General features: G+C 41.0%; 1 protein-coding gene across 1 annotated transcript in view; it reads left to right on the top strand.

Annotated features, from left to right (window-relative positions):
- Positions 1-13,769, top strand: part of DLEC1 (DLEC1 cilia and flagella associated protein) — a 576,582-nt gene that overhangs the window by 454,899 nt on the left and 107,914 nt on the right. The window contains exons 28-29 of the mRNA XM_085628869.1: positions 5,768-5,883; positions 8,831-8,901. Coding sequence (XP_085484995.1) covers positions 5,768-5,883; positions 8,831-8,901 — 187 coding nt within the window. The remainder of the gene's footprint in view (positions 1-5,767; positions 5,884-8,830; positions 8,902-13,769) is intronic.

Below are 13,769 nucleotides of genomic sequence, written 5' to 3'. Positions count from 1 at the left end.
AAGAAAAAAGTAAATACTTCACTCAAAAAATAAATGAGGCACAGAATTCTAGCAAAGAACTCTTCTCCACAGTAAAAAAACCAACGAAAATAGATAGCACCAAACAGATAGTATTAAGCTCTGAATTTTGCAATAACTTGGGCCAATTTTTTGTGGATAAAGTTATCGCAGTATATGAATCATTTAAGATGACAGCCAAACCTATGCCCACACGGTCCATCATAGAACCTATTGAGGAAACACCTCCACCCAATGAGAACTCCCTATTTCACTTTCTACCACCATCAGTAGAGCAGATTCTTCAGGTAGTCAGGTTAACTAAATCCGGGGGCCTAACGGACCCTTGTCCACCGAAAGTGATGCACTTATTCCCTGAACTATTGAGTGAGCAATTAGGTCTGCTATTTACAGAGATAATCAGTTCTGGCCACTTCCCAGAGGCATGGAAAACAGCTTCAGTGCTGCCATTGCTAAAGAAACCAAACTTAGACCCACAGAAACCCTGCAATTACAGACCCATTGCGAGAATCCCGTTCACTGCTAAAGTTCTGGAAAAATTACTGAATATACAGTTGTCTCAATTTCTCTAGGAGACAAACGCCCTAGACCACTCACAATTTGGTTTCCGAGAGGGACATGGAACGGAGACAGCCCTGCTCATGGCAACTGAGGAACTCAGGAGCGTACTGGATGCCGGAGGAAAGGCCGCCTTGATCCTTTTGGATCTCTCGGCGGCCTTTGACACGGTAAACCATGATACACTCCTGACCCAACTAACAGAAGCAGGAGTCCATGTGTCAGCCCGAACACTGTTAGCCTCTTATTTGTCTAACAGAACGTTTACAGTGGAGCTGGGAGAGGCTAAATCAAAACCATTTAACTCGCTGTGTGGTGTACCCCAGGGGTCCTCGTTAAGTCCCACTCTATTCAACTTGTACGTGGCACCGCTCGCGGCAATAATAAGGAACTGTGGCTTCCTACCAGTCTCTTATGCTGACGACACCCAAACCGTGGTGTCAATCGCAAACAACGCCAAAGTGACTGCAGTCAGGTTTAAAATATGCATGGAACAGATTAATCAATGGACGCAAAGCAATTGCCTAAAGCTAAATGGAGATAAAAGCGAAGTCATGCTATTGGGGACAGACATGAAAATCTGGTCCCGGGATTGGTGGTCAGATAGTTTAGGCAATTGCCCATCCCCAGTCAACAAGGTAAAAAATCTGGGAGTCCTTCTGGACAACAAACTGTCCTACGATGCCCAGTCAAACAAATTAGCATCCAACATCTGGTACATCCTGAAAATGATAAGGAAACTCATGCTGTTCATTCTCCATGATTCCTGTAAAACAGTTGTAACAACCCTGGCCTTATCAAGGCTGGACTATGGAAATGCTCTGTATGCAGGGATACAGGTCCAGCATCTGGCTAAACTGCAGCGACTGCAAAACGCAACAGCCAGGCTGGTGCTGGATATTCCCAGGTCTGAGCCGATTACACACAGATTAAGATCCCTCCACTGGCTTCCAATAGAAAAAAGAATAAAGTTTAAGTCATTGTGTCTGGCCTACAAAGCCCTGCATGGGATGGGTTTGCAGTTTTTGAAAACCCGCCTAAAACTGTATGAGCCATCCAGAACCTTGAGACCCAGCCAATCAAAACTTATCCAGGTACCAAAATACAAACAGGTCAGGTGGGGGGGAAGAAGCTTTCTGTTGCACACAGCTAAGGCGTGGAATATGCTTCCAATGGCAATCAAAAATAGCCCATCTTTGCTTTCATTCAGGAAATACATAAAAACCTGGTTATTCAACGCAGGCTATAAACATAGATTTGGCAGCTCTCAGGTATCTCTGGGTTTTCATAAAGCTCCCTTTTCCCTAGTAGAGAGCAACATTAGCTCACATACCTCAGCCATATGATCAGATGCCATCTGTCTAGTGAGAGACAATCCTTCAGTACCAGCCTATTAAACTTACATTCTGGTCTGGTCCACATGATGATGCCAGTCAAAAAAGTAGTATCCTTTGGGTAACTTAGAACCCCATGACTCATGCAAACAATCATACAAACATATCACCTAAATACAACACCACCACCATCAAAGGGCCAAGTCCTTCAACATTTAAGGTACAGATATTTTATTTAAAAATAACCAAATATATGATCACACATAGAAAATATTTTCATCAAACATTAAAAATAATTTGTATCAAAATTTAAAAACATCATACATGACAATATAGAAGAGAAATGTTGACAAAATTGACAAATCAGTGCAATATCGGGAGAACAAGCAAGAAATAATCCTTCTAGTCATAAAAGACAATATCAGACCAAGATCATTTGTCCACACATTTAGTTTTTGATTACAGCAAATGCCCCCATAGTCTAAGAAATGCCTTTTTCAGTAAGCATCGACGCATTTTGGTGGATATGTTTATTGGACCGCCACCTTCCACAAGAGACGATATCTCCCAAACAAAAACACGAATCTGTACATAGTCATAAAAACTAAAAGAATAAAAAGAATAAAAAACAGTTAACCCTTGATCATGCGAATTTGATTGGTGTCTATATCCTGGTGATATACTTAACAATATACTCATTCGTTCAGAGAACACATTTTACACCTAGTCAGAAAGCAGCATTTATAAACTTTCTGAGAGGCTTATTTTAAACAGCAGGACTGACCTTGCCCTGAAAACAGGGGGTCCATATAAACCTCCCTCAAATCATCACCATAGCCTGTATCAAGGTACTACATATTGACCAATAGATATCACATCACAATGGTGATCCACCTCATGAGAGGATGTAGACCAATGATGTGGTTCAAATAGGGTAGACACAATTCTTGGTGGACAATATAGGAGGGTGTACTATGTGGAACGCCCAGCAATCTTCTGTAAAATTTGTCTTCAATAGCTTGAAGTGACCCAACTCCCGTATATCCCCACACATCCCCTCCATGGCAACTGAAAATCATTTAGCCGGATACAATTTTAACATGACCCCTGGAGATTTTTTACCCAATCTAGAGGCAGACACGAAAATAGCTCCAGTTATCCTCATCAGGGTGATTCCCTTATTCATCAAAAGGGGAGACCAAGTATTGGCATAGTCAAAGGTAACCCCTATGTACGGGAAAGAGGGAACCCTCTCGAAAAACTTGATCAGTAGTAGAAAACTGCCTGGATTTCATGGACCGAGGGCCCATTGTCATAATTTATTATTTGCTAAGATTGGTTGACAAGTCTAAATCTGCCAGGAAAGCAACAAATGAATTTATTAAATGCTAAAGTCCCACAGCAGACCTAGACAACAGGACTGCATAGTCAGCGTACAATCGAGTGGGTATGAAATGTGACCACACATGTGGAAAGTCGATGTTCATCAATAGTAGAGAGTGTTCCAACATATTAATATATAACATAAAAAGGAATGTGGCCAGTAAGCAATCCTGACACTTATCCCGACTTACTTTAAAAGACTGTATACAAGAGCCATCACTATTGAAACGCACCATTGAAGACATATCATGGAGCAGGTCTCGTAGAAAATACACAATGTTACAATTCACCCCATAGACCTTGTGTTCACTTACAATCAAGTGTAGGTTCAGACATCGATCAGTGCTGAGACCTGGTCTAAAACGAAACTGCAAGTCGAAGAGGATTACATTTACCTTCACACAAGTCAAAAGTCTATTGAGAACCACCCTCCTCACTAATTTGACTACTGCATCTATTAAGGAGATGAGGCGATAACAATGGGAACTGGACCTATCTCTTTGGCTGAAGATAGGGGCAATGACTGAGGCTGATCAGGGCTTGGGTCAGCCATCCACCACCTCCGCATTCATACATTTAGCCAAGATTGGGGTCCAAAATTCTGGTTCACCCAAAAAGAGTTCAGCTGGGATCCCATCTGGGCCTGCATCCCTATTACTACACAGGGCCAGAATGCCATTTTTACCTCCTACCGGCCCACAAACAAGGTGGAGACACCCCTTGGCAAAGTATTGAAATCTATATTATATATTGCTTCAAAGTGATTCACCCATGTCTCCGGTGGATTATGAGTAGAAATCCACCCCTGATCTTAATTAGTTAAAAAAGAGCGATTAACAACTTTGCAGAATTTGGCGCTTTTATTTTGTGAGGAAGCTGAAAGTAGGTCCTGCCAGGCTTCATCCTTAATCTCTTTTTTCCTCCTAAAGATCTGGGCTTTATAGTCCCTCCTACAGCTAGCGATCAGGTATTTATCCCTAGGATTATTTCTCAGTGCCTGTTGAAGTGATCTATGCACCCTGGTACAATTTTTATCAAACCAGCTCTGTTTCTTGGAGGGTTCCAACAAGTGTAGGTCACCGAATGGCCTCTAGGACCTCTGAAGGGTTAGTTGAATCCCTCCGACATTGAGTTGTTCCAGGGCATAGACTCTGGAGTGTGCATGGAAGGCCACTGGGGCTACTTTTGACCATTTTAGTCTTCACCTTTGGTCACTTGGTTTTACGCCTATGGTATTGAACTTGCAATTAACCCTTTAATGCAGGAGGGTCCACCACAGCCTCAGAGAAAACGGGTTGTGGTCATAAAAACCCATGCAATGAACCCTAACTTCTTCTATGTTACTAAATACATTTCCTGACACCAGAATATAATCCATCATTGTCTGGTTTATGGGCTGCAGTTCATAGTCAGACCAGACACCTGGCTTTCTGGGCAGCTATGACCGTCAATATAGCCAAAGACCAACTCAACCCCAAATGTAATGTCTGATTAGCGACATCTCACAACATAACCTGCTCATCAGTTATTTCTCCCTCCTTCCTTGGTTTAGGTGGCTGGTGTTTTGAAATGTAAAATTTTCTCATCAACTGCTCGGCTCCTAGTTTCCCATCAGGGCTCAGTCACACCTGTATCCTCCAGCTGAAAAAATACTGACACTCTAGACCCAGACTTAGTAACTGCCGGACCTCATTTGATGTCTGTCTGCTGCATTCAGCAATGTCCTTGACTGTCTTCAATAAGACTGTGTTAGACCTGGCATCCTTGGCGTGGTTTCCCCTTATTTTTTTGCCTCTGTCTCCTATATTTTTGGTTATGTGCTGGACTTCATTTTTACTGGTTTAGGTTCTCTAGGTGCTTTGCCATTGCAGATCAGTGCCAAAGTACAAATTCTCCCTGTGTAAATTGTGATAAGGATTGGATTCGCCTGACCACAGTCTGCCTTCAGGGGACCAGTGCATAACTATTTCTCCTCAGATAGTACCAGCCACAGCTGTTTTGTTGCTCATACGCCATTTTCTTCCCAGTCATTTATACTTAAAAGTGGCATCTGTCGGGGCTCATTACTAAACATGAAGGAAAGAACATCAATGAGCTGTGATCCTTTCTAAATTGAATGGAATTCTTTTTCAATGTCAATGGCTCGCTTGTAAGTATACAAGTAAATGTATGTTTTATGAACCTTGTTAGTAGTTACTTGTCTGTGATTGTGAAATAATTTTGAGACTTTAGATTATGGCATTTTCTAGAACCTTTTCCCGGCATAAGTGAAGGTGAAAACTGGATGTCTTTTGGCGAAGATGTTGATCTCAACACTTCTGCGTGTGCCTTGATTCTGTTGTGAACCCCTTTATAAAAGGATGTAAAGGGCTCTTCAGTGTGTAGGTGGGCTTTGGGATTTATTGTGCATCAGTTTTAAATTAAAACAGTATATCTTTGTAGGAGATGATTTTTTTTTTATTTTTTTTTTATAGGTTGGAGATCTAACACCCACAATTATCCCCATGAGGATGTCAGTGACAGGCTGTCCGCTCTATTTCCAAATGACAGGGCCTCAGCCAAAAAGTCCCACAAAGGGACCTATGATCAGGTTTGTGTACCAAGCATGCTCGCTATATTTAAATATTGTCTGTAAATCTCGGTGCAACAGACTACTGAGGAGTACAAAAAACTGACATGGTGGTGTCTAATGATTTGAACTCTGTAATAAATACAAGTTAACGAAAGTTCTAATGAAGTTAGACTGTTTGAGTGTTTTCTGCAGGATATTGAGATACAGTGGAGAGCTACACACAAACTTTCTTTTGATCAAACCTTGTTTTATTGTCGAGGCAGGAGATGGTCAGTCCCATCGCCTAACACACTAGCACAAACCTGTAAGAAATGAACCAATATAACATCCTCTCTGTGACCTCCACCACCCATAACACCTCCACCCAGCCTTATAGCTACAGTATTAAAACGTTCTTCTTTCTCTAAATCTCCTGGTCCTCAGCCAGCCCAATCTGCTGTTTTACTTTCTACTGATGTTTTGGGCATTTGTTCCTTTGAACCTGCTGGGCTGCTTCCAAGCCTGACCAATTACGGGGTCAGTTCTGATTACCAACTAGTTTTATTATCTTGGCATCCCCTGTTCTCCTGCAAGCCTGACCGCTCATGTAGCCGGTGGCACCTCCTGAAGTATCGGAGCTGCTCCTTACTTGGATCTACCGCTCCTTTGGCGAACCTGTCTGCTGACTGAACCAGTGCTATTCTATTCCTACATCTCTACTTCTCAACAAAATGAACACAGTTCATACAGAATTAAACCAAACTTTCCTTTGTTTGGGTTTTTAAGTGCTAGCCCAGAAAAAGCCTCTCAAAGCAGTTGTTTCTGTCTCCCCACCTACGTTGCTTCCTGAAGTCCATTTCGCAACTCGTCGTTCCAGGGTAGGTGCAACCACTTAATATGGCCGTACCGCATTTGTGTGTCGCCTCAGATCTCCCATATTGAATTCTTCACACACCATTGAATACTGCTTTGCCCACCTCTTCAAACCAGTTTTTATTGTTATTATTATTATAATACATTTGAAATATGAAGCCTCCCCATGAATTGAGAGGAATTGACACAAATGAAGGTCAAAAGCTTCCCTGTTATCAAATAGGCTGTTTCACCATTTGCCTGTACATTGGCAAGACCTCCTGCCCTATCCCTATTTGAGTGCACATCACAGCATTCGGACTGGTCCAAACTTAGGTCCTTCACCAAGACCTCCCTCTGGCAAGCTGCCAATTTTTTTGTAATCCCACTCTATTATCCCATCCATCTTCATAGTTCATACTTTATCCTGGCCCACACCTCACAATTGCCCTAACTCAGACTGACATCTGCCGATCAGGGAATATCTTTCCTGTTGTATTGCCCAAAGTTCTCTTTTTCCAGCTTCTACTCATATTCGAAGCTGGTCCACCAATGAGCTCCAACATATCTTATTCCAAACATTGTAGCACATCACTCTTGGCTGTCATTAAAATAAACCACATGTTTGATTCACTGAGATCCTGTTTTTACCCTCGGGCACATGCAAGTCCAAAGTCATTGGCATGCTCACTGCTTTCCTGAACTGCCACAAACACGCCTTACTTTGGGTAGTCTGAATTATCTTCCAGTGGATTACAAAAGCTGCTTTAACATCACCTTGATTCAGGGGAAATGTAGGTGCCATGGCTCTCCGCACAAGGAATTGCCCTGTGCAGCCATGACTACAATTTACCTGTGTAACTCCTCCTTTGAAAAGGTGGGATTTATTAGCCAGCACTTCTTATTCTTTCACACCCGCAGAGGCTGGATGATGCATTATGGCTTCTGCTCCCCTTGCCAGGGACGGTGCAATTACCAACACTCCATTTCTTCATACAAATTATCCCATTACCTACTCCTGCGTATTGGACGCTTTGGCTTACGCGCACCTACTTCCATTTGCCCACTCAGACTGCTTGATCATTCATCCAAACCCCTCTGCACTCTACTACACAGGTCATCTGCAAACCTACAGTTGTCCTCTCTACAGGCAGGCATTTTCCTCTAAAAATGTCTCTTGCATGCACTTCAGAAGCTGCATCAGGGGAAAAATCCCTTCATGCCATGGTGAAAGGTATGTCACGTATTTTATATCTGGACATGGAGTCCAAAGCGAAGGTCCTTCTCCCGGATTTCCATAAGTAATGTCCATGTTGTGCCTGGTGTGGTCCCCCAGCATCTGAGGGGGCATTTGAAAGTTTTTTTGTCCAGGATCACCATGGTTTCAATGATAGTGCTGGACAAAATGTCCACGGGCAGGAATGATATTGGAGTACCTGCCCACAATAGGACAGTGCCGCATACACAATTAAAGTTGATGGCTACCTACCTACGTAGTGGCAGAAGGTATCCCAGAAGAGAGACATGGCTGTAGACATAGACTCTTCCAGACCACACGCCTCCTCTGCCTTTCCTCCTTGTTCCATACTGCTTCTTAGCGCACCCATGATTATTTAAGCCTGGAGAAGTGCAACTAAAGCACGTGCTGAGACATGACCTACTACCTCCCATCGCTCAACCTAAAGCCATCATAATTTCCCATGCTGAATGCAAAGATTGTTGCTGGCAACCAATGAGATACGACTAAGCCTTGAAATGCCAACAGCTTTGCAGACCCTATGAACGCCACCTTCCCTAGAACAGTGACAGTACCATTTTTGTACCATTTCCACCACCCTGAGTTCAACAAGTTGGAATGTGGGATAATGTCTCCATTCTGGGCTATAAAACTTGGAGTATTGTGTTTTTCCGCACAAAGTGCTGTGTCTGTTTGTTAATTTTGCATAAATTGTAATCCTGATTTGAGCACAAACAGGATTTTACGCCTGAATGGCGTTTACCTGTCCAATCAGAATGAGTGTGTTGTTTACCTTCAGGATGTGATCTTCGCGTCATTGTGCAGAAAAAACAAACATGATTTTTATAAATTGGATTAAATATTCCACTCTAAATTATCGTCTTTTCTCCTCTTCAGGTTTGGCACGCATGTCTCTGGAGGGGACACCGTATCCCGCTGCCTGCGGATCAATAACCCTAGTCCTTTCGGTAAGCCACTGCCTCAATTTATTTTGTCGTTTGCTTCACATTTGAAGGGCTCCTTTTTAAATACTTGAATTAGTCTGAACCACTGGTACATTTCAATAAATGATAGGTATTTTTTCAGCTTATCTAAGACCAATCATATGCAGAACAGTCTCAGCCTACCCCCAAAAGAGAATGTCGATGCAAGAGGTCTCCAACCTGTCCTGTAGTGAGAGCTACTTCTTATCGTTGAAACCATCAAGAGCTACTGCCTATTTTTGGAATTTGTGAAATATACACAGGCGAGTAATTGGTGGACCCCGATTACTCTCCTTGAGCATACAGCACTGATGTCACAAGAGCTGTATCACAAAAGGCTTACCCGTGGGGTTCCCAAGCATTGATTTTGTCCATTTGCTCTTGTTTATGAGATGTGAATGTCTCATTTTGGCTTGTGATCTCATTTCCATGCAGTGCAAAGGATGACACTGTTCTCATTTTTAGAGCTAGGGCTAATTCGCTGTCTGTCTAATTGTCATGAAATGAGGTTGATGTCCACAAACAAGCAAATCAAAAAGTTATTTTTCAGCTTATACATTACACCCTTAACTAGCATTCTTAGCCATCATCCAATTTGCATGGTACACCCAGACTTCATAGCTTTCTACAAGTAAACATATCTCCACAGTTACCCCTACAGAATGAATGAATAGATTTCTCTAGTAAGGTAGAAATTTCTAAAGAAAGGAAAGAAATAAAGGAAAGATGAAATGACTGATGATAGCAAGAAAGAAAGTAGCAAAGGAAGGAAGACAAAGAAAAAGAAAGGAAGGGACAACTTTCAATGCACCATAAATCGTATGTTTATTCACATATTGAGTATTGCTTTTCTCTTATTGTATTAATATCTGCTGATGTTGATATGAATGGTGACTGGTAATGTATAGCAGTCAAAAATATGCAAAACATGGATAAAATAAGTATCTTCTGATGTAACAATGGAGACTACACATTGTTTCACTAATCATTGATTCATGGTTGTGGGGGCAGTTAGTACCTTTGTTTTTCAGTTTAGTGCCCCAGCCTGAAGATCTTGGAAAGGCAACCCCGTTCCATTAATTTATGCTAGAAAAAGAAATATATCCTGAGCATATTTCACAATCAATCAAAGTTCTTAGTAAATCAACACCGAGAGGTCTTCTTAATCTTCTTTAATTTCTTTAAAACTTCTCCAAGAACAGTCCTAGCCGCCAACACGTGTTTCGTCTTTTTGTGATGTGAATCACAGACTTCCTCAGGGCTAATATTACACAGTGTTCCAAGTTGACCAGCAAAGTTCCAATTAAATAGCAGCTATAGTAAATGTATAAAGATTTCCAAATTCTGAAAAACGAAGAACGAAAAAAAAAACGAAAAAAGAAAGAACAAATAACCAAGGGTTAATTGTGGTCCTGTTCCACAAGACAAGATATATAGTCTCTCCAGTTATTCTCATGAGAAACAGCGTCGTGAGTAATGGGGTATGAAATTCGGCGTCTTTCAGAATTTGGACATTTTTATACATTCACTAAAGCTGCTATTTAATTGGAACTTTGCTGGTCAACTTGGAACACTGTGTAATATTAGCCCTGAGGAAGTCTGTGATTCACATCACAAAAAGACGAGACACGTGTTGGCGGCTAGGACTGTTCTTGTAGAAGTTTTAAAGACATAAAAGAAGATTAAGAAGACCTCTCTGTGTTGATTTACTAAGAACTTTGATTGATTGTGAAATATGCTCAGGATATATTTATTTTTTCTTGTCTAAACAGTGTAGAATTTCTATACCTTCTAGTATATGGTGGGTGGCCGATACCATATCCTTGGAGCTACTAATATTTTGATTTTTAAATAACTCACAACTCTGCGCAATTGATACCCAGCCATCCGTTATGTTTAGTATCATTAATTTATGCTGTAGGGCTGAAGATGCAGTCTGGATGACAAATTAATCAGCAGAGCTTGGTCTTCAGCAAAGAAACAGCACCATACTGACTTGCTGAAACTGATGGTTGCCGAGATGGTCCTAGTAGCCTTCTGCCCTTCCGTGGGTGGAAAAGCTATTCAGATCCTCAGAGAGAACATTGCCACAGTGAGCTATTCAAGCAAAAAGGAGTGTGTGGTTCTAGGTGGCTGGGTGTGGAGTCAGTGGACCTCTGACTCTGGGCACTAGGCTTTGATGTTTCTCTCTCCTCAATTGTGATTATTACAACGTCCTTCTAAAACAACTTATTTATGTTTCCAAACTCTGTATACCAAATTAAGTTTGATTCTGTCATGACAGTTTCCTCCACAATGTTCAATTTGGGAAAAGTATTTCCTGAGACAAGTGAATCTTAACGTAAAAGAGTGGTTAATGCATTGAAATGTTTATCAAGAGAAGTGATTAGTAGAAACCCAATAACAATAAAACAATTAAGACAGACATCAGTGAACAAAGGTAGTGTGGATTAAACGACTGATGCGGAGGAATTGTCAGTTTTATGGTATTACTGTAGAGGTGGATATGGGTGAGCTATATATACATCAAACCATTTTCTTCCATGAGTTTCTGTGGAAGTGACTTTCCTCACACTACTGGAAAACCACATCATTGCTAAGAAATCCATTATGTCATGTACTTCTAAAAGCTACCTCAATGTCCCTAGATTATAGAAAGTTGAAGGATCCCAGAAAGTGGACCAATGTTTACAACTCTACAACACACTGATGTTTGGATGCACAGTATGAAAGTTGTTGTCATTGACTTGAAAGACTGTAGCTTCATGATCATGTCCCAGTGAGGACCTGTCCTATACCCATAAACAGCTCAGGAATCAGTGCATCTTTGGTAATTACATCGCTGCTCGGTATTGTAATCACACAGTTGTGAAATCATCAAGATCAAGCTACTCAATCTTTCGATCACCAGAAAAAGTTGCAGAGTTACTAAAAACTTGTTTTAGTCTCCATTGTTATCAGACCGCTAATTATTTGGACGTATTCCCGCTTTTTGCCTGGTAAAACTTTGGGAACCAATTGCATTAAAATACATGAGAGCCTGCAATCCCTGTATAAATGCCTGTCTCTGATTATTTGTATTACAACCGACTTATGACACATCTAGTCACCTGTAATAAAGAAATGACATTGGGGCATATGCATCAACATTAGCATTTGCGATTCCTTATTAGCGAAAAATAAGGAATCGCTAATAAGGAATAGCAAAAGGCTATGCATGTAGGAATCGCTATTCAAATAGCGATTCCTTAACATTCCTTATTACCGAATCGGTAATACCGAATCGGTAATAAGGAATACCTACCCATTCATTCCTATGGGCTTGGAGGCCCATAGGAATGAATGTAAAGCCATTCTGTATTAGCGATTCGGTATTACCGAATCGCTAATAGCTGGAGCACTTTCAAGGGTGCCAGGGTGTCAAAAGGACACCCTGTTGCACCCCTGAAAATGATATGTGCACATATGTTGCACACACACATGCTCTAAGGGCATGTGTGTGCGCAACATGACACTTTGAAAAATGCACAAAAGTGCATTTTTCAAAGTTTTTGCAAATTACCATGCAGTTCATCTTCATGGTAATTTGCTCCCCTTATTAGCGAAATCGCTAATTTTTTAACTTTGATGCATTGCATTTAAGGAATCTCACTTTGGGATTCCTTAAATGCAATCGCTATTTAAGGAATCGGTATTTAAGGAATCCCTATTTAAAGAATCGCTATTTAAGGATTCCTTAAATACCGATTTCTGCTTTTGGGTTGATGCATTGGGATTGGGTATTTTTTACTTAATACCGGGAGCTAATAAGGAATCGGTATTTTACCGACTGGATTTTGGCTTGATGCATAAGGGTGATAGTTACTTAACTATAATAAAGTATTACAGTTGAGTTCTCTCACCACAGTGCCAGCTATCAAAGCTAGCAGCCAGACAGAAATGCAGGTTACAGAGCATAATTAAAGCTCCATTTTCAAAAACAAAAAGTGGCTTTTCCTTCTTCTGCTTTTTTGTTTGTAGATGAACAATGATAGACAGAAAGGATATAATTATGGCAACATGTTTCTATTTCCACGCTTTAGGTAATTTTAGGAAAGATAGAATCTCTCTGCATTTTTCTACGCATTCAGAGGGGAAGCCTTTTTAAAAAAATATGACACGTATTAAATTGACCACACGATGGTGATGCAAAACGGAGCATCGGGAACTAGTGTGTTTTGGGGAAAAGAAGTTGAGAACAAGCAGTAAATATGGAATTACCCACTGGGAAGCGCGAGTGTTAGTAAAGGTGGGAAACATACTGGGAAAAAGTCGAAGATTCAGGAGTAGAGATGGAGTGGAATTTGAGGAGCCAGAATTGTTTTCATTTCTATAAATGCAGAGCAGTTATGAGATTCAATTGATTGTGAATTGGAGTAAAAATCATCAAACTGGAAAATGTGCCTTTTTCTTAGTTATTTCTGAGCTAAAGAGTGGCACAGCCATGTGTGAGAAACCAAAGTCCTAACAAGTAGTGAAGGCTTTCAAGCGGCTGCCTCTTCCATGAGTGTCTGCATCTCAATCTCGTCTGAATAGCTAGTGATTGCTACCATTTTTAATAGCGAGGCTGATACGTGAAAGAGTTTGATTGAAAACATGGAATGCAAACACCCATTGAAACTTCTAGACTTTTTATATCATAATAACAAAATGGAACCCAGCGTTTCCACACAAGCTCAGTCTCTGGCTCATTAGTTAATTATTGTCCACTGAAAGGATCAGTTGATGTTCTATCGTGCATGCATTGTATCTCAATTCAATTGACTGTCTTTCAAATTGTCGCTGTTTATAGGGTCCATCTTGTAATGATGTTA

This window comes from Triturus cristatus, chromosome 10 (assembly GCF_964204655.1).
Source record: "Triturus cristatus chromosome 10, aTriCri1.1, whole genome shotgun sequence".
Taxonomy (NCBI): domain Eukaryota; kingdom Metazoa; phylum Chordata; class Amphibia; order Caudata; family Salamandridae; genus Triturus; species Triturus cristatus.
The sequence above is the reverse complement of the archived record's forward strand: the minus strand, read 5'-3'. Positions and strand labels throughout refer to the sequence as shown.